At 33.1% G+C, this 21,218-nt stretch overlaps 1 protein-coding gene across 1 annotated transcript in view; it reads left to right on the top strand.

The window, feature by feature from the left end:
* The window catches only part of CSMD3 (CUB and Sushi multiple domains 3), a 593,341-nt gene that overhangs the window by 340,173 nt on the left and 231,950 nt on the right, over nucleotides 1-21,218 (top strand). Inside the window, exons 15-18 of the mRNA XM_039715519.1 lie at nucleotides 2,523-2,717; nucleotides 6,930-7,068; nucleotides 11,876-12,063; nucleotides 14,492-14,680. Of these exons, the coding sequence (XP_039571453.1) occupies nucleotides 2,523-2,717; nucleotides 6,930-7,068; nucleotides 11,876-12,063; nucleotides 14,492-14,680 (711 nt within the window). The remainder of the gene's footprint in view (nucleotides 1-2,522; nucleotides 2,718-6,929; nucleotides 7,069-11,875; nucleotides 12,064-14,491; nucleotides 14,681-21,218) is intronic.

The following is a 21,218-nucleotide window of genomic DNA, read 5'->3' as shown; positions in this document are numbered from 1 at the left end:
AAAGGTCAAACTATGGGCCTCTGACATCAGCCTCATTACTCCAGTAATTTCAGCTCAGTGGACCAAGACTAGGACAATCCCAGATGATGTGTTTATATCTAAGAACTGATTTACTGTGGTTTACTGCTGTGTTAGTGTATGTTCATAACAACACATTTTTCCTGCCACTTGCTCCTGTTAAGACTTTTTCAGTCTCAGTACTTCTCAACCTAGAACTCTTAAGAATGTAGTGTACTAGAAAGAAGTAGGAGTTAACATGTGATGGTACTGTATGATGGTACTGTGTGATGGTATAGCTGCCACTTGTTTACATGGCTTTAAATAGTCTTTCACGATAGTTTTTAGTATGAAATATATTGCTATTATTTTATGTTCCCTTAACTTTTGTTCTTCTCTGATATTTTCTTCTGAAAGTACTATCTTTACTTAAAGCTGTTGCTGTACTTAGCAGCTAAAACTCTTGGTAGGGCAATCCCCCAAAACAATTAACTGTGCCAGTGGGTCGTTCCTTTCTAGTCCTACTTGAAAGGACGTTTCAAAGCTGGCTTTAGATGGCATGAGTTGTGATTAGCTAGATACCTGCCTTCCTATCTCATGAGATCTCTGTAATTCCTTCCCTTTTTTTTGTTGTTGTTGTTGCTGTTTCTTAATGCAAAATGCATATTTTAATATCCTTCTGAGTTAATAGCAGAATATCACTATTGTTCTGATCTGTGATATTTCCTGACATTTTTCCAGACATTGCCTTATACACTTGTACAGTCATGATAGTTGATGAAGATATATGCCAGGAAAACTGTATCTCCTCTTTACGTGTAATAGTTAACAAGGAACGTTTCTTGATTTGTGGTTTCTTAATTTGTCGATAACAAGTAAAATATTAATTAATCATATACCCATATGCTCTTTTTCTTTTCAGCCTAAGGCTAGTATTTAATATTCCAGCACCACCATGAAGCTTTTTAGAAGTATCAGCAGATGGAATTTGGCTCATTCAATAATATCACTGTAGCTAGGCTAAGCTACAAGTGACTGCTGTTGGTGGGACAGATTGTCTTTCACTATCTTGCCTCTCAAAGTCATTCTATGCAGTAAAATTGATCACATAAGAGCAGCAGTGGCAGCATTTCCTGAGCTGAAATATAGAGCAATGAATTGATTTTTCAACCTTAATAAACTGGTGTCACACACAAGCAAGCTAAACATGGACTCAACATTTATCTACATTTATAGATAACAATATTGAAAATCTATCTCTGGGTTGTCTGAAAGTAGTAAGAAAAACAGACAATCAATGCCTTCCTTAAAAGTGATGACTGTGAACAAAGAATTGGAAAAGTTTTTGTAACTCCTCTGAAAAAGTATGGGATTGCATCACTTTTAATGCAATCTTTAAATGGTAGACAATTATTCAATGAAAGCACTATTTTCCTTCCCAATATATATGGCATTGCCCAAGTCAAAATGTCGATAAATAAATGCTTTCCCTTATCCATTATTATGATTTAAAATACCTCTGTAATGGAACATCTGAGAAATCTTTCTAGTAACTTATTGAGATATTACTTTAAAAAAAAATCACTAGGGGATTTGTACATATTTTGTCTAGCAGACACATTAGTAAAACTACAGAGGAAAAAAGTGAAAATCATCTTTTTAAGGACTTAGTAGTTTCTGATGTCTCCACATGTAAACATGTTTAGGAAGATACAATTCTCAGTCATCATACATAAGGAAGGTGGATATTTGTTCTTATTGAAAATCAACATTTAAAAAAATATGCATTTGCAGTATTCTTCATCAATAAAACAACAAAATGCAATAACTAACTGCTACATATCATATAATGATAATGCTATAAATATGACTTTGCTAATTTATGTTAGGAAGATGGTATTTTTTATCCAAAAGTAAGGTATATTCTGCAGTAATAGACATGAACAGTCTTTGTCATAGTATCTGCAAGTATACAGGGAAATGATTTTTTTTCAATTTATCCAGACCTAAACTTGAAATTATCAAAGTTTCAAGTTTTCTTTCTTCAGCCAACATTACCTTTTTTTCACTGTTCACCAGTTCTAAATACAGGAAACAAAATTAACTATGGTAGGATCAAGCCCTTGAAGGTCAGTATGGCTCAAATGGTGTGATGGTGATGTACAAAAGATGAGTAAAATTTTTGTATCATACATAAATGATTGCCCTGCCCTTCTGAAAGAACATTCTGTCCCATTTTAATATTAAATAGGATGAGTGTTGCTGGAAAAGTAGAATTTAGCCATGATTGAAATCTGCCAGCAACAAGCTCTCCAAGCTGAGTTCCAAGCTGGTTTAACTTCATATTTAAGCAACTATTGATACTGTTTTCATTTTCTGCTGTTGAGCAAGTTCTTGTTTCTTATTTTTCCCTTCAATTTCCTAATATAAATTGTTTGCTCTTACTAATGAAAAAAATCTTTAAAATGTCATCTTCCTTGAAGAGTTCTATGTCTTCTACCACTTTGTTTTTTTCTCTTAAAAAGCATTTGGACATAATGAGTGCCCAGATCCTGGAGTACCAATCAATGCTCGGCGTTTTGGTGATAACTTTCAGCTGGGGAGCTCAATTTCCGTTATATGTGAAGAAGGATTTATTAAAACACAAGGAACTGAAACAATTACTTGTATGCTAGTGGATGGAAAAGTAATGTGGAGTGGACCTATTCCTAAGTGTGGAGGTACGTATAATATTTTTTTCTAAATCAGGAGAACTTGATATAATGCATTTCAGATTGCCACCAAATGAAGTTGAGATTTTTGCAAATGAATAGCACAAAGCTTCTGTTATTGCTGATACAGTATTACATTACAATGAAAATACTGATCTCTTCTGGGTCTTTGGCTATGGTATTTAAAACTGTTTAAGATGTTTTAGCTCTCTGTTGCAGTACTTGTGTTTCTTCTATCCCCAGTGATTCTAGGCTGGGGAAGACTCTCTTAGCAATTGATTTTTTTTTCCTAGAACTTAAATACTTCCATACATAGCAACATAAAATCACACTGTTATACATATTTCCTTTGACTTATTTATATTAATTGACTGTAAAATATAATCTTTGCTTCATTACTTGTTTATATTCTAGGATCTTTGTACCTAAAGGGGAAAATTAATTCAGCTGTTTGTAATGATTGAAAAAAAAATCAATGATAATATTATCTCTGGTTTGTTAGCTTTTACAGTAAACAACAGTTTAGTTCTTATTTTCATTATGTAACTGTCTTCCTGACAAAATTTGAACAATTTTAATACATTAGTACAACTGCTTATAATATGCTTTGCATCCATATTTATTTTCTATGATGAATGATTATTGTTTCATAGATATAAGGTGTGTCAGTTTCATTGGACAGGATAGGCCATAATGCCTTTTCTTTATTATAAGGTTCATGTATCTGTATAACATTGCTAACAAAATATAATAAATAAAAATATTAAAAATTTTCAATGTTACATTATATTCTTAAATTACTTGAGAATATTTTTAAGTGCCAGTCCATGCACAATGACAATATGATTCACCGGTGGTCTGAGACTCTGAGTGGAAAATATATTGGAATCCTAAAGTTTGAGACAAAGGTATATTTGAATTAGATGGTTTTTATCAGATGTAGAATTAGATATAGTCTTAAAATTATAATTAAATTCGAAGGAAAATTAAAGTATTTTTAATTGACAATTTAATTTGGTCTGTTAGGGTGTTCAGAAGTTTTATTGACAGTGTACACATTTGTCTGTAAAACAGACAAATATTTGATATAAACTGATATAAACTCAACATATACGTCATAATTTCATTGTCATATATATCAAGTCAAAGGATAAGCTCCACATACTTACTAGGAATGTGATTGCTGTGAAGTTTTCCTTACAGTTCAGAACTGTTAGAAATTACAGTGTACCAGAGGGAGCTATTTAATAATCTGGTGCAGATTAACAGGGTCAACATACTAGTTTTTCAGGGTAATCCTGGCTAGCCTCTGCTGGGACTTCCTCCCAGACCTGCTCACAGCCCAGGATTCTTTTTCAGCTCAGATAGTCACTTGGTTGCCACCAAACCCCTTTCCTGTAACCAATCCAGTCCTGTTCACCTTTCTCAGGTGGAACTGGATATGTCTGTGAAGGAACTAACTCTGTGTGTGTGTGTATGTGCATGTGCACATCCCTGGTTCCTGGCTTCTTTTCTTTAGTAGAGGGGTCCTGCTTTTGCTGTTCCCTGATGATTTTGAGTTTGGGATTCCTGTCCTCATGCCTTTCATCTTTCCTGTGTGAGGGTTATATGGAGGATTTTCCCATAAACTGTTAAAATATTGTGCTGTTGTACCCATGCTGATGCTCTAACCTTGGTCTCCCTGCATAACTCTTGTAAGGCTTAATATCCTGCCATTCTGTAGCATTAGTGATAAGGTCTTAAAAAAACAATTCTAAAACTATGAATCTACAAGATGTTTAGTGTTTCTGTGAATAGCCTGTTATCCTAAAGGCTTTTGCCTGGTCACACAGGAAAATTTCCTGTTTCAACCCATGTACCTTGCTATACAAAGAAATAAATACAAATGAATTTGTGAGAATTCTTGGATCAGACTGAGATTGTCCTTTACTATTTGACACAGTCTTGTGTTTGATAAAGAGATTTTGCTTGATGACTACCTCTAGTTGTGTTATATTTCTAGAGTTTCATTTTGAACATAGGAACACTGGGTATGAATCTGTCAGACAACCATCAAAAAGGACTATAAGAATGAAGAGGGGATTAAAATCAGTGTAAAAAAGGTTAGGGAAACAATCATTTGGCACGATGACTGGAGAGTTTTATTTTCTAAAAAACAAGGCTTTTTAAGATAAGCACAGCAGCTCAGCTATTCTGAAGGGAAGTACTCCTGGGTTTAGGAAATCAGCATGTGATGGTGAAAGTCAAACAAAAAAAATCCGTTTGATATTTATCTGCAAGAGCCAAAATCAGAGGACAGATAAGAAACATTTTCTTTAAGGAAAACCAGCAGCAAAACTCTCCTAAATAAAATAGAGAAGTCATTCCAAATTTAGGCAATCTTACAGTGTGCATTATTTTTAATGCGCTATTCATAGGAATATTTTTTGTAATAGAGGTTTGGAGCTTTTTGTATTCTAAATGCAATCTGTGTCATGAAAATTCGGTGAGAATATGGAACTTTGTACATATTTAATAATACTGTATTGTAACTATGGAGTGTACTGGCTCAGAATAAGGCCATCTGGTTCCTATTCTTGTCAATATATTTTGTAGTTTCAAGGCTCTATACGTATTATGAATATTTCAAAGTGCTTATATACAATAAAGTATAGAAATTATGAATGCTCTAGAGTTAACCTTATGGTTGTTGAGTTAAATATGAGTTTAAATAATTTATTGTTTGGCTGGTACTGTTTACTGTAGGTAGTACGAAAAAACGACTCTAAGATAAAAGGTGAGAAACACCCACTTTAAATCCATCGGTGAATAAAAATAGAGGTATGCATCTGCATATTTAGAAGTGTTTGCAACATAATGAATTCTGAACTCTATAACTTCTAGAAACTCTTTCTTTTCCCTACACAGGAGAGAAAGATGGAGCATTATGTCCTAAAAAAAAAAAAAAGAAACCAAAACAAATTTACAACCATTCGTCATTTTAGTATAGGGTCTTGGTATTCTCCTGAGAAGAATGAAGATCAGACAAATGTGTAATAATTCTTGGTCTTCAACTTGGAAGTTATGTCAAAGAGCACAAAATTAATCTATTTTTTTGTAATTGAGACGTTCAGAATAATATAGACAATGATATGTACTGTTGTACTTTGTTAAAATGAACAACCGAAATGTTTTGCAAGCTCTGCTAGGTGAAATAACCACAAACAGAAATTTAATAAATAGCCATATTTTTGTCAGAAAATGCTGTATATTTTACACTATTTTTAGTAGAGACACTAGCTTGTCAATGGTGCAGTAAGACCTTTCCAATTTCTTTGCAATATACAGTGATATGCGTAGTTAACTGTGACATAGTTGGGTGTTTTTATTGTTTGTTTGGTTGGTTGTTTTTGGGTTTTTTTTGAGCAGCCTTGTATGCACAAAGGCCACTGGAACCATGGTGTTTTTAAACTCTATAGCGCAGCCTTCTCTTCTTGCAAAGTAACATGCTTCTGCTCTCTGTCTAAATGGAAAAGGCTCTGGGTGTCCTCATGGACACCAAGTTAAACATGTGTCCTTGATGCAAAGAAGGTCAGTGGTATCCTGGGATGGATAAGGCAAACGGTTGAACAGGCTGAAGCAGGTGATCTTTCCCCTCTACATGAGTACTGCTTGCAGAAATATATATTGTAATATTTATATATATATTCCAATTAAAAATATCACCTAATCTTGTAAGAATGGTAAGTATTTCTTTTTCATGAATGAGGGATTTGAGCTGCTAACATGGCAAGCAAAATGTATGTGGTATGACAGTGGATTCCGTGATGTCAAACTTAAAATAACAGTTCACTGATTTATAGCTTTAAACTCAGCTGGAACTTAGCAAGTTTTTCAAGTCTCTCTGCCCACAATTAAAAGCAAAAATAATGATACTTTGTAGATATTGTGTTTTGTTTATATTATTTAATGCGGAAAATATATTACACACATAAGAACACAGTAGGGAAAAAACCTTTTTCAGAATTATTGAACAGTTTATTTCATCTTTTAAAGGTTTTAATTCAGTTATCTCCATCTAGTTCTGAACACCACAGGCCTGTCAGTTTTGAAGCTACTTCATCTTCCTGCAACTGGATTTTCAATATTTTTTCTTTCTAATTGTCCTATATTGAAATTGATAAATATGAATTGCACCTAATAAATCTGTGCTATTTACCTTTCTCTTTGTTTCATTTTTAGCTCCATGTGGTGGGCATTTTTCGTCTCCAAGTGGAGTAATCCTCTCTCCAGGCTGGCCAGGGTATTATAAAGATTCCTTGAATTGTGAGTGGGTGATAGAAGCTGAACCTGGACACTCTATCAAAATTACATTTGAAAGGTCTTGACTAATGTTTTTCTTACTTGTTTTCCAGTTTTTACTAGGAAAGAGGAGTTATTAGTTTTATAATAACATTAATTTGCATTATCTCTAAAAAAAAGCAATTTTATTATCACATAGGACTTTTGGAAACTCCTTCAGAGGGAAGATATTATCTTCAGTGTAATTTCTACTTTGATGTGCTGAAAAAATTTTGAAATTTCTACCCTCTTACCCATATTTAAGCCTGTCTAGGCCAGTAAAAAATTTTGTCTGTTTTTAAATATTAGCATGTTTCACTTGCTTTTACTATATTGGTATGATGAATTATAATTGTTTAGTTCTTTTTTTTCTCTCAAAATCACATAATCTTCAACTCTGAAAAACTGAATCAGCTGTGAAAACTAAATTAAATGCAGTCATAATTTTCCCCACTCTGAATATTCAATTATCATATCAGCTGAACTATTGTTGTGAAAAGACTATGTCCTCTCAGGATGGAGTTCCAGTGTCCCCAAATTACTGCAGCATTCCACTTTTCCTAGACTGATGTCTGTTACTAAGGTGCCTTCCTTATTCAAAGGATTTAAACACGCTGAAGCACCTTACATTTCTCATGGTAGCAAGATGTTGGCATTTAATTTGAACTCTTTATCAGAAAACAAGACAAAATACAATAAAAAATGCTATTCTTATGTTTTAGATTATTTTAATTGTAAATATTAAAACAAATTAGATGACAATCCAGTAAAAAAGTGACATGACATGAGGATTAGAATTATAGTATAAAAATATCATACAAGTACCTTTCAGTTGATATTTATGCAGCATGTTTTGACTAGGCCTGCTCACACTTGACTTAAAGAAGGTATTTCTTCATTTTTAATGCAATTCAAAAGCTTTCTTAGCAAGAGATAAAATTCATATTCTCTTTGCAAAATTTGTCATTGTGATAAGATTTTTAAAACATTTTTTTTAAGTACTATAAGTTACTAATAAAGTGTTCATGGGACAATATAAACAACCAAAGGACAGGTAATATGTACACTTCACTTATTTTCTCTCCTTACCATCACATGAAATCTAGTCTTGCAAAATCACTAGTATATCACTTAAAATAATGTTTTATCAAATTTTTTCCATATAAAATACAATAAAAAATTGAATAATTCCTTCCTGCTGAAACTTCTGTTAAGTTTTTGAAAAGAAAATTATAACTTCAAGTACTTGATTTTTAATTCAGCAATTCATTTAGATGACATATTTGATGTGGACAGACATTTCAAAGTAAAAGGCATTTGCCTTTATATTTGCAAAATATAATGCCAGCTGCATTTTCTTTCTTTGCACCTGAGTTTTATTAAATCTCTTTTAATAAAAAGATACTCTCTTGCATTCTTTCTTTGCACCTGAGTTTTATTAAATCTGATACTCTCTTGCATACAGTTTTTGTTTGTAATACATTAATGCCTTGTCATAAAATTGCACAACCTCCATTACTCTTGTGAGAAAGATCAAAAAAGAACAAGATGTGGTCTCTTTGGATCACAGAGAAAGTTTCTATCCTCTTTATCACACTTTTTTTTTCCCATTGCTGCTCATTTTTGACACTCTTGTCACTTGTCAGAATTGGTCTGGTACACATATTGCTCAGATGCAGCAATCCAGAGAGGCCCTACTTGCAGATAAATGTGTGCTCTTATGTATCTCTGTGCAGAAGTACACTTAAAAATACATCTATGTATGTTCACACAGATGCACGTAGATATATATAGTTATGTGTCTGGATGCAAAGAAAATGTTATTCTATAAATTAAATTATGGAATAAAACTTTATAGTGCAATGAAACAAAACATTTTGTAAACTACTGTTATGTTATTTACGTAGACATTATTTTTCACGTAGTTTAAATTCGCCTTCTGAGTAATTTATGCATTAGCTTTTCAAAGGCTCATTCTAGTCCTGGCAACCCTTGTTCTACTGCTTCTGCTTGCAAATTTTCAGCTGCACTTTCCTAAAAGAAAAGGTTAATTTTGCTGAAATACACAGTTTTAAAACTATAGCCAAACGACTTTCCTATATGATTAAAAAAAACCCCAACTCATATTTTGCCCATTTCTTTGGCTTTTAACTTTGTCCTGAGAAACACACATACTCTTTATAGCCCTTATTAGTGCAAACACCAAAACTTCCACAATATGTGTGGTTGTTTGAAAGATTTTGAATTTCTTGGTCAGGGACAAATATTTAAAGCACATGTCTATAACTTTTAAATATTTTTTGACTTTTACTAGTTTCCCACTTGCAGAGTAGTTTCCTTTTAATCTTCCTACCTTCCTATATCTTCTCTCTTACCACATTGGATAGGAGCGAGGTACTGCATTCCATGACTGCATGCTAAAGAATTCCTGTACCAAGGAGACAGAGACATGAGAAAACAAGGAGAGTTACAGACAATTCAAATAAAAATAACTATTAACTTTTGTGATTTTGGCATGCAAAAAATAACTTTTTCCTATATTGTTACATGATTATGCATGAATTTTTTAAAATGTTTATTCCTGTTCTGCAAGCATAGCTAAGATAGATAAACTGTTGATATTTTGTTATAAATCAGTCTCTTTTTAGGCTCAATTGAAATGACAGAAGTGAGAAATGGCAATGCCATTCTTGATTGTAATGAAGTGTTTATCATGAAGCCTAATTATGAGTATTTAAATGTGAGAGATGCTGATAGCAAACTACTGATTGGAGTACTAGTCACGTTTGTCTATTGAGCATTTACTGTGCAGCAGGAAATCCTGACATGGCAATGACTTGATAAGGGTGTCTCTTGGAAACAAAGTGTGTGTTATAAATATTCAGGCACCTTTATCTATTCAAATAAGGCCTCCTAAAAAAGTGTATGTGGCATGTCCTGTGTTAAAAGTTTTTTCACTCATGTCTGCTTGTGAGTCCTTCATAAGATTAGATGTGACATAGCAATTAAGACATCCAGGTTAATTTAACAATAATGATCAATTAAGTAGGAAAGAACATTGGAAGGGTCTTGCATAAGCACAGGGTTTTTTATTCAGTTTCCTAAAAGCCCCTATTGTTTTCTTACAGCAGAGGGAAATATTCATGTAAATACAGCAGACATGTTGAGCATCAAGGGAAAAGATATCGATGGGAAAACTGATATAAGCATGAGATTTATAAATGAAATTTAAATTGACCAGTTTTTAAGCTAAATGACTAAGCAAAAGCATTGAACATAATGCCCTCTTCAAATTTGTTTCAATTCATCTCACTTAAAAATAGTTCTTACATTTTCTTTCATGGGTGATTATTAATTTTTTTCATCTTCATATTTTTCTGATATTTGTGGTGCTATAGCCTAAGTAGTTTTGAGAGGATTTCCTTTATGTCTTTGGAGATTCAACTTAATTTCAACTTGACTTGAATGGCCTGTTAGTTGCATTACATTTATAAGATCCACAGCTTTTTACACCTTCTGTCTCAAGTATGCTTTTGATATAGGAGCTAAGAAAGTTGAGCAATACTAAATTATCTATTTCCAAGATTTCTCCTGTATTGTATGGATTGCTGTAAAAAAATAAAAAAAAAATAAAATAGGAAAGAGCAAGTTATTGCTTAGTAGCTTTTCAGCAGGATGTCATTATGAGTTACTGGGGGAGCGAACAAAACCCAAAAATTTCAGTCTTCCTGCTTCTAGGATTATCCCACTTCATTTCTGTAACTCCTTATCACTTGAATTCCATGCTCTTTTATACGTTATTAGTGGGAGCAGAACAGCAATAAAAGAAAATACATGTTGTGTAGGTTTAATTTGTCTTGTCTTTTGCCAGACTCCTTTAGATCTTTAGACTCAGACTCATGGGACATAAATACTGAAATATTGAATTCCTCAGTACATTGGCTTTACTCACACAGTTCTTTGAATGGATTTTACAAAGCTGAATTAGGCGTCTAAGTAAATCAAAGCAAGAATTAAGACTATCTAAGGGTCATTGTAAGATCCTGCTGTTAATTGTTGCTTTTTAATTCTGGAAAGGTTTTTCAGTAATCCGTCAGAGTCCATTATAAAGCATTATGATTGATCTAAAGTCTGTCATAGCAAGAAAGAGATAAACCACTGTCAAAATACCTAACAGGTGTTTGGAATTGCTGATGCCATCTAAAAGAAGACAAGCAAGGAGATATCTAGCAGCACTATCACACTCAGCTTTTCCTTGACAGGGAGAGCACACATACTATACTGTATTTAGTGCTTTCTAAAAATAATTTTTAGTTGTGGGTTTTTCTTCAAATAACTTCTGTCACTACCTTGGACTGAGTCTCAGTTGGCAGAAAGCCACTGGAGTCAAGGGTCAAGTAATTCTATCCCTCCTTATAGATGATTGTAAGGTAGGAACTCAAAAGCATGAGCCATTGATGATAGAAATTACCTTGATATTTTTGGCAAATGCATCAACATGCCCTCCATATAATTTAATTAATTACTCTAAAAGGAAAAACAATGTTATTATGAAATAGCATATGCAAGTAATATTTATTAACAAACTGTTTATAGTTTTGTTTCCTGCCATACAAACCAGTTCAAGGAGTTTAAATTTATTTCTTATCTCTCTAAGGAACTAAATTGAAATTTTATTATTGTATAAATTACATAGGATAATTAATATTACTCCAATGATATTGAAAAATAGATATGTGGAGAAAAAATATTTTCAGGAAAGATGCATAGTTTAAAAAATATGGGTTTATTGAATTTATTTTAACTGGATCTTACCTTTGTGCCTCTGTGTGTTTCCACAATTCCAGATTTCAGACTGAACTGAATTATGATGTTTTGGAAGTTCATGATGGACCAAACCTATTATCTCCACTTCTGGGTTCTTACAATGGTACACAGGTCCCACAGTTTCTGTTTAGCAGTAGCAATTTCATGTATCTTCTCTTTACAACTGATAACAGTCGTTCTAACAATGGATTCAAAATTCACTATGAAAGTAAGTACCTCTGTGTAGTATTATTTGGTCTCCCCTCCCCCTCAATGCTTACCCTAGTTATGTACAGATGTCATCTTGGCTAAATTCCTGTTATTTCTCAATCTAAGAAAGATTTAGTAATGTTAAACTGCAAAAGAGATAACCACTATTTTTATTTATATTTAATGTCATTGAGGTATTGCTCTGTGCTTTAAGAATCAAAATATGAGAATGAGAAGCAAATGCCTTTCTTCTGGAGGCTGCTTTTATGTCTTAATATTCTTATATTTTATACAATGTATTTTTGTGCCTGTAAAATGGTATGAGACCCAGAAGATTATGAAAAACTAAGAAAAAAACTGAATTTGTGTTCTGGTTGATGTATCTGCAGCCCTAACTGAAGGTAGAGGAAAATGCAGTTTTCATAATGACGTGAAAATCAAGAAATGGAATTGGTTGATTATGTATTTTTAGGATTCTAAAAACTTGCCTATATGATTTTTTGTTGACATAGAAATATTGTTTTGTCCTTATTATAGTCATATAAACTGTGTTGCAGAAAGTATCTGTAAGATTTCATACTTCATGAATTATTAAAATTCCTATGTTGAAATTCAATTTACATTTTGTCTTTCTAAATGTAACTTCTGTTCTAATAATTCTTACTTATATGAGAAATAATATTTTTACTGTAATCACTATCTTGTTTGCTTAGGAAAGGTCATTGACATGCTGCTTGTACTTCTACTTGTTGGAATTATGACCAAAAAATTTCCAGTTCTTAATTTTTAACATTATTTTTTTTGCAATTTTCATTATTCCTGGCTACAATAGAGGTACTAAAACTAATATGCATAGGGGAGATATTGCCAGATAAAATTTGGATTGATTTGAATTCCAGTGAATGTTAAATTCAGGCTGTTTATTGGAAAAAAGAAGTCCCTTATAATACTAAAATTATTACCTGTCCTAGCATTCATCCACAAATGTCTATTTTTATAGTCTTCTGTATTATGAAAAAGTGATGATTTTGTTAGGTTTTCATCCATTCTGAAGTTTGAAGGAAGGGTATCCTAACACATCAAGAACACTAGATTAAGATTGCCAACAAAGACACTAAATTCCTAGAAGGACTGAATAATCTTAAATGGTAGAAATTATACTTTGGGAATGTGAACAGCAAAAAGAGGAAATCTGCCCTTATTACAAATAATAAACAATTTCAATTAAATTAAATTGGAAAGGAAACCTAAAATTTCTTAATAAATAAATTCTTGAATTTCATTATAAAATCCTATTTTTTGTAAAACTGATCCACACCCCACTGTTCTCTACGCTAGTGGAGGAAAAAAAGCTAAATTTATACTATCAGAGAGCATGGAAAATATATATTCTTACCACTTGTACACAAAATAAACAATGTTCAGTATTTTCTGTTTAATAGCCCCTGTTTATACACAGAAGTGTATATGATTTTATTTTTGCTTAATTCTTACTGGTTTCTCATCTTGCATTTTCCAGCACAATCCAGTTCTGTTTTCCTTTTTGGGAACACAAATAATAGTGACCAGTGGTCTCCTATTCATCATTTCTTCTCCCTTCAAATATTGTATTGAAAGCTAAGATCTTTTATATGTTTGTAAATTTTATGCTAGTTATATCTTTCCACAATAGAAATTACTTTGTAATGAAGGATTTTTTATTACTTCTATGTGGGAATAAAAGTAATAACACCCATTAAAATCTCGCACTGAATACTTCTAGTAATTTACTAACTTCAGTACTATCTGTAGAGGGTTGAGGTTTTTTCAGCATTATTTTATAATGAACATCTTTGTATGAGCTTTATATAAGAACATCTCACTGGAAATGATCTAAAAGATATAATTTTTTAGCACACATTGAAATGCCTTTATAAAGTCAACTTCTCTTTATTCTTTTCTGCTAGTCTTTATCTTCTCAATGTCTCATATATCAAAAAACACTAGGTATGAGTATAATTTATGTAAATAGTTGATCTATGTAAATATTTAAAATATAAATACCAGAAGAAATAGAAACAATTTCAGCTATGCTGGTAAATTTTGATTAGTAAAAAAATAAAGGCTGAAAATCAGAATTTTAAGTGACCATCAAAGCTTTTTAGTATCAGAATCAGGTACAAAATCATTTAATGTTACTAAGATAGGATCAAACTAAATATCCTGTAAATTATGGGATCTTTTTTTTTTTTTCTCTGCAAAAATGGCAGGATTCAAACTGTGATCCATAATATCTCTTCATGGTAACACGGAAAAGAATAGTGGAAAGATAATTCATTGTAAATGTGAGATAATGAAGCCTTTACCTCACAACCATCACAACCAAATTACTTAATTTAAAAAAAAAAATCTATAGGTCCTTTGTTTAATTCTTTTCTTTCTTTTTTATTTTATTTTTTTTAATCTAGGTGTAACTGTTAATACTTATTCTTGCTTGGATCCTGGCATACCAGTGCATGGACGTCGTTATGGACATGACTTTTCTATAGGTTCCACAGTCTCATTTAGTTGTGATCCAGGTTATAGGCTCAGTCATGAGGAGCCTTTACTATGTGAAAAAAATCACTGGTGGAGTCACCCACTCCCAACTTGTGATGGTAAGCATGAAGAGATTTAATACAGAGTACTTTAAGATATACAAGTTTTGCCAAACTATTATTAGTCAAAATGAGTTAAATGCCAGAGCCCATGGCATTATGGTAAAACCTATGTTTTTAGGGAAGAAAAAGAATAATTAGAGGAAATAAATGCCATATATCTCTGTAATGAGACATATGAGACAGAGAATGATATATAGCTATTTAATCCTGCAGATTACTGAAGGTATGTCCATCTGAATTTATGAAACTGTGAGGTAACTGATTGCAAACTTTGTGTATATATGGTTGTAAAGCATTTATTACAGCTTAAAAATATTTGTGCTTGGGTATCCATCTATGGACACAGATTGCTGACATAAAAACCATGAAATTAGGTTCATCTGCACCTGACTGAAAAACATCATTTTCTCCTGTTTCATGCTGATCACTCTGTTTATAGCTTGTTAACAGAACTTCACACCCTTCAATCACTGTAGAAATTTATTATGACCACATTATATCTGGTGATTACTAAACCAGACAAAAGTGGTCTCCACCATATCATTAAATCTAAACAATTATCTAACATTTTTAGTAATATCTTGTAATCTGAATTGGTCATTTTAATGCTTTCCCAGTTGGGGTAATATCATTTATATGTACTATTAAGAAAGTAGATTGTAATGTTCATTAAGTTACATTATTTGAGATATTTACTTTAAACAGTTTCCCTCCTTGAAGCATGGTGCATGTTTTTGATGTTAAAAATGTTTTCAGGAATAATATAACCATTTAATTCTAAGTTACTATTTAACCAGAGAAAGTCTCCTGAGCTTATACAAGCTACAGAATGTACATGATACTGTATTTTTTCTAATACAGTTCTTAGTGTCTCAGGACACTAATTCTTAAAGAGAAAGATCTGAATGAAGACTGATGAAGAAGCTCATTGAATCATGTGTGAATTGCCATATGGAAGAGTATTCATTCCCACTGCATGACTCTTTAGAAAATGGTAGAGACTTCTTTGGCCTTCAGATTGCTTAGTTAAGAATGCTTTGGGATTTTATGTTCAGGAAGTTGAAAATGTCAGTATAAGATAATACTCAAAATGTGTGGTAGTAGAAAGGGACGTGAATAATCACTTTGCTGAAAATAGCCCTCTTTAGTTCTGCAAGCCCACTTTCTAAAAGACTCTACATCTCAGTCAGGTTCTTGCAATGAAGAATTGCAGGGTTCCCACAATTTGCAGTCAAGGGGACTATATTTTGCTGCACAGACCACAAAACTAGGATGTGTTTTCTAGTGGTGATAGGCACTAGATGCTAACCATGTAAAACAAACAAATAAGCACGCTCCCTATGAATACTGTGCTCTGTTGTGAAATAAACTTACATATTATGATCAATTTCTTTCTAAAGATGCTGAACTAGTATGCAATTCATTAGGTAAATGAGGTTTCTTTTTCTCCAGAGCACGTTGCTAAATGGTGATTTTCCATTCAATAAATATGTTGTAAAGTTAGGATTGAGTACATTTATTCTACTAAATGTAATCAGCTTATGGTTGATGTAATTTCCATTTCATTCCTGAATTTCTTCTCTGTTAAAACAATCTGGAGTCCTTGCACCCCAAGCAAAAAAGGGCATTTGCTAAATAGGCTGTTCTTTGCATAAATTACAAGTATGGGTTTGTATTAATCACACCACTAATAAACACATCAGTCACTATTACTGTGCATTCAAAATGTTACTCTGATGGTTTCTGAAGAGACAAGTTATTTTTTGATTGTTCTTTTGATAACTGCATCTCTTTTTTTTTATAATTACATCATGTAATGCTGTGGAGACAGACAATGGTAATTGTGCAGATAGGTCAGGGCAGCTCACGAGTGGGGCTGGTTTGGAGAAATGACTATAAGACAGAAAATTTTAGAATGCTTAAAGCAATTTCTTCCTCAAAGTAGAATATGGTGTTGACTGAAATTCTATTACTTTAAGGAGTGTAAACTAAATATTTCATTATGTGTTTGATGTTGCACAGATAAAGAAAGAGCTAAAATAGATGGTAATGAGGTTTGCTGAGAAAACACTGTTTGTATTGCATCTCTACCATTCCCATGTACCAACTACATATGATTCAATTTTACCTATGTTTCTGGAAAGCCTAGAATTTCTTAACTGTAGCACCCAGTTAAGAATGTAGAAAAAGACCAAATTATATTTTAAAATGTCCTTTCTATATGAATACTATAAGAGAATTTTGCTTTTAAGCTTTGAATATATGTGAGGAACACTATTCTACTCAGTATATTAATTACTGTAGTAATCCCATCAAAAATTACAGGAAAAAGAATGTAAAAGTTAGGTATCTACTTAAGAGTATAAAGTGGTCTCTATTCCCTTCATCATAACATTAAATTGAATGCTAATAGATAATTCTTATTCATTATTTGAATTAAAAATATTGTCATTCCTTCTGATCTTAATTTACCTAGGAAAATAAATAAATAGAATGAAAATATAGCAAGCAAGAAAAAAAATCTTTAATGTTTATATTGGAAACCCCTGGATGTCCAAGTGAATTAGCAAATGTGACTTATACAGTATATGAGGAATGTATTCAGGGAATAATGCAGAGGTGTTATGTCCTTTCTGTTGACATCTCTAAAATAAAAATAATAATTCCATTAAAACACAGCTGTTAACAAAACTGCTTCAAATCCTCACTGAAGTAGAGGCCAGAATTGCAAATGGAGACCATGTCTGGTCTATTTTAGATTTAAATGAGAAGGTCAAAATGCAAGTCTGTATTGTGAGTAATCTAGGCTACATTAGTTTATATTAAATTAATCTCTTGTGTAATATAACTCAAGTCCAAGGTTTATTTCTGGAAGCTGAGTATGCTAATTTGATGTTTGTATCCTTATTTATTTACCCCTACTGAACTACATCCCATTTTAAGATACATTACATTTTCTGTAATTAGGGAAGACAAATGCTGAAGTTACTTGGTCTGTGAAGCACAGTATATAAGATTCAAACTCTAATTCACTGTTTCAATAATTTTAAAGTCTATTTTATATGCCACTTTTATTATCCAATTGCACAATAAATGAAAATCATCTCAGAACTACATTTTTATTTTGAAGTTAGAGTCAATTAAACAAATGAATGTAATGAGGCCTCTGTGCACACATATATTTCTATTTAGACTTATATATACAAAAACATATTTCCATATAAATAGGTTTTTCTTTTTTTTTTCTCTGCAGTCCTTTCTAAACTAGCATATGTTATTAGTCTTCTTTGATGATGCTTCAAATCTAAAGCTCATTGTTATTACTAATCAATTATAATTGTGTGTTTTCTCTTCCCATTACTTCTGAAAACCAAATAGTTTTCACTTATGTACTTACAACAAACTGAACTTCTGGAAAAAAGTTGGGGTTTTTTTCTGAAAACTTTTCTTCTTCTCAAAAGTATTTTATATTTCCTGAGAAAATTGACACTAACGTTTTATGTTAGTGTCTGAGTTGCGGGTGGTGATTTATGGCTAGTCTCTTGAAAAATCTTTACATAAGAAAATATTAGGTGATACCATTTGAAAATGTGAAAAATGCTAATTTCACAGATGTCACCATCATCAATCAGGCTAAAAAAGTAAAATGCTTTGGGTTGTTTTTTTTAAAGTGAATTACTAGTGAACACTCTATGTTGAAATACATAAAAAACCCCATTTATATATATCTGTATCTATCCATATGTATTATTTTCTCTTGATTTACTAAATATCTCATACATTTTCTTCATACATTGTGTACTTTTTTGGATATGGGGTCTGTTATGATCCGATTTAAACCCAGAGGAGCAAAGAAAGTGAAGTCTCTCTGTATAAACCGTAAAGAACTTAGAGGGTTCAAAACATACCCGAAAATGAGATTAAAACCAAATGAGGTTAGGGGCTGGTGCCAAAAAATTGATATGTTTTATTTAATAGTAAAAGAGGGAGGGAGGGAGGGAGGGAGGGAGGGAGGGATAGGGGTCATGTGGAAGCATATCACCCAGCCAAGGGTCCCAAATACATCTTGTTTCTTACCTCCATGTCATCTTCTTCGTGGTCAGGCTCCCCCATGGCTGCCACACACTGTGCCATGCTGAAGAGTGCAGCATTCTGTGGGTTAATCCATGCTTTGGGCAGGTGGGAACACCCTGTGCCTCTCTTGCAGGGGGCCAGTTGGAGACTGTCCCTTGCAACACTGAGGGTCTGTTGCATCATCATCTCTGGTGTTCTAGTGCAGAGTCTGGGGACCCCTTTGGGGGCCCTTTGGTGGGCCATGCCTTGGTTTAGTTGAGATGTTAGGGGATGGGTTGGACTTGGTGATCTTTAAGGTCTCTTCCAACCTAGTCATTCTGTGAATTCTGTGAACCCCCTCTGATGCGGATAAGCTTTTCCTGGATGAAGGGCCCCTCAGCCAGGCTCCTCTGCACAGCAGAGGGTGGGCAGTCACTGCCTCTGACCAGAGGCCTTTCCAACACACACCCAAAGCCTCTCTCCCCAACCCTTAGGTGTGAAGGGTCTGTGTGAGCCTGGCAGCTGATATCCCTGGGGCTGTGGTCTCCACCCTGAAAGTATCAGGCTTGTGCTTTGTGGATGTCCCCAGCCAGCCCTGAGCTGTAACTTCAGCTTGTCTTCATCAGCGAATGGTGTGGGGTCTCTCAGAGCCCCCCTCAGGGTGTGGTGATCTTCTCTGCGGCTTTTGTAAAACAGTTTTAAAAGTCCTTCGTGAAAATATTTAAATCATAAACTATAATATTTCAGTCATAAACTATAGTATTTCATTCTCTGACAGGGACTCCCTTCCTCTCATATCCAGATTTCTAGACATTTCATATCACTATACTCTTCTTAAATCTGAGACTGAACTTGTATCACATTAAAACAAACTAGTTTTAAATAGATAGTAAATTGTATTTGTAGATCTCAGGTGACAGCAAACATAATTAGTGGTTGTTTTAGTTTTCCTGGTGGTTATAAAAATAAGAGAGTTTTCTTTGAATAAGTGTTAAGCTAGCTATACAGGATGACCCCTGTGCAGGAAGAGAATATACAAACTGACTTCTACAGTAAAATATAAACATGCTAAAACCAGAACAGTGGGCATGTGAGAATAAAATGGAAAACACAAACAAACAAATACGAAAAAACATGTCACTATCTAATGTGAAGTGTCCTAGAAATATGTTTCTGTGGAATAGCTGCCGTGACAAGACAGCTAAGTACTTGCAGTTGTTAATGCAGGGTTGTAGAGATGGAAAACATATCTTATTGAAGAAGATTAAAAAAAAACCCCTGTCTCATTACTGATCCCAAATCATAGATTCTTATGTGGTTTGCTAGCCTTCCCAAGTGAGACCCCAAGAGGGAATACAACATAATGACAGTTTAGCAGAAGATCAAATGGGTGAAAATAGGCTATGAATAAATTTAGGTTGAAAATTATAAGGCTGTTTCTAGTATTGCAAGATTGATTTTCTATAACTGTTTTATAGTAGCATGAAATATGATCTGAAGTGGAACTTTGCTATGAATGACAAAAGTCAAGTGCTTTTGTTACAATAATTAATGTATTTTTGGGATGAAACATGGCCTGCATGTCTCCCACTGAGACACGAGTAGCCTGACTAAAGGTTCTGAAATTATTTAGTCCAAAAATTATTTTCAAAATATATATTTTCTAAGCTAGGCTTGCTTGTTATCTTTTTTTTTTTTTTTTGTGATTGATCATGTTACTGATCAAAATGAATGCAGTTGCAACAAAAGAAAGTGTAAGTAATCAACCCAATATTGTAAGAATTTATTTCAGTGGAACATCTGAAGTCCATTATTAAATTGGAATACTCATTCATAGCTATCCAAAACTTGCTTCTTAAATTGTTACATCATTTCTGATCACCACAGTGTATACTTCCACGTACTGATCTGTATTTCTTGCAGCCACTTTTATATTTTGTTCTCTTTATTTTTGGTCTTTTATTCTCATTGTAGTTGTTTTGTGTTTTTTTAAAATTTTCTTTTTATTTTGATTCTCACTATTTGGAAAAATGCAGGTATGTCTTGATTTAACATCTCTGATTGCATTAAAAAATTTCATTAGCGTGTTAACATAATGTTCCATTTTCCACATTAGAAATCAAAAGTGGTACTTCAGTTGTTTCTTTAAGTATTTATTCTACTTATACTCTTTCTTAGCTTCCATCTTGGTATAAACAGATAAAGTGAAAGAAAGGCAGAATTTGGAAATATGTGTGTTTATCCTTTGCTGTTCTTATTTTTGTGTGCTCCTGTTTTCCTCTGCACTCTGAAAAACAGTCAGATACTAGTAGTGATATTACATGCTTGGGCTGTTAGCCATCTTATCAGGGCCAGTTGCACATCTACAATTTCAGATTTGTCAGCTTGGCTTTATTTTCTAAAAGGCTGCTCCCTTGATGCTTTTTCTGCCATCTGCTAGCCTTCATAGACTTACACTGAAGGCCTGATGGCATGCCATAGA

The sequence above is a fragment of the Passer montanus genome, unplaced genomic scaffold, assembly GCF_014805655.1.
Source record: "Passer montanus isolate IOZ18808 unplaced genomic scaffold, ASM1480565v1 scaffold33, whole genome shotgun sequence".
In the NCBI taxonomy this organism is placed as follows: Eukaryota; Metazoa; Chordata; class Aves; order Passeriformes; family Passeridae; genus Passer; species Passer montanus.
The sequence above is the reverse complement of the archived record's forward strand: the minus strand, read 5'-3'. Positions and strand labels throughout refer to the sequence as shown.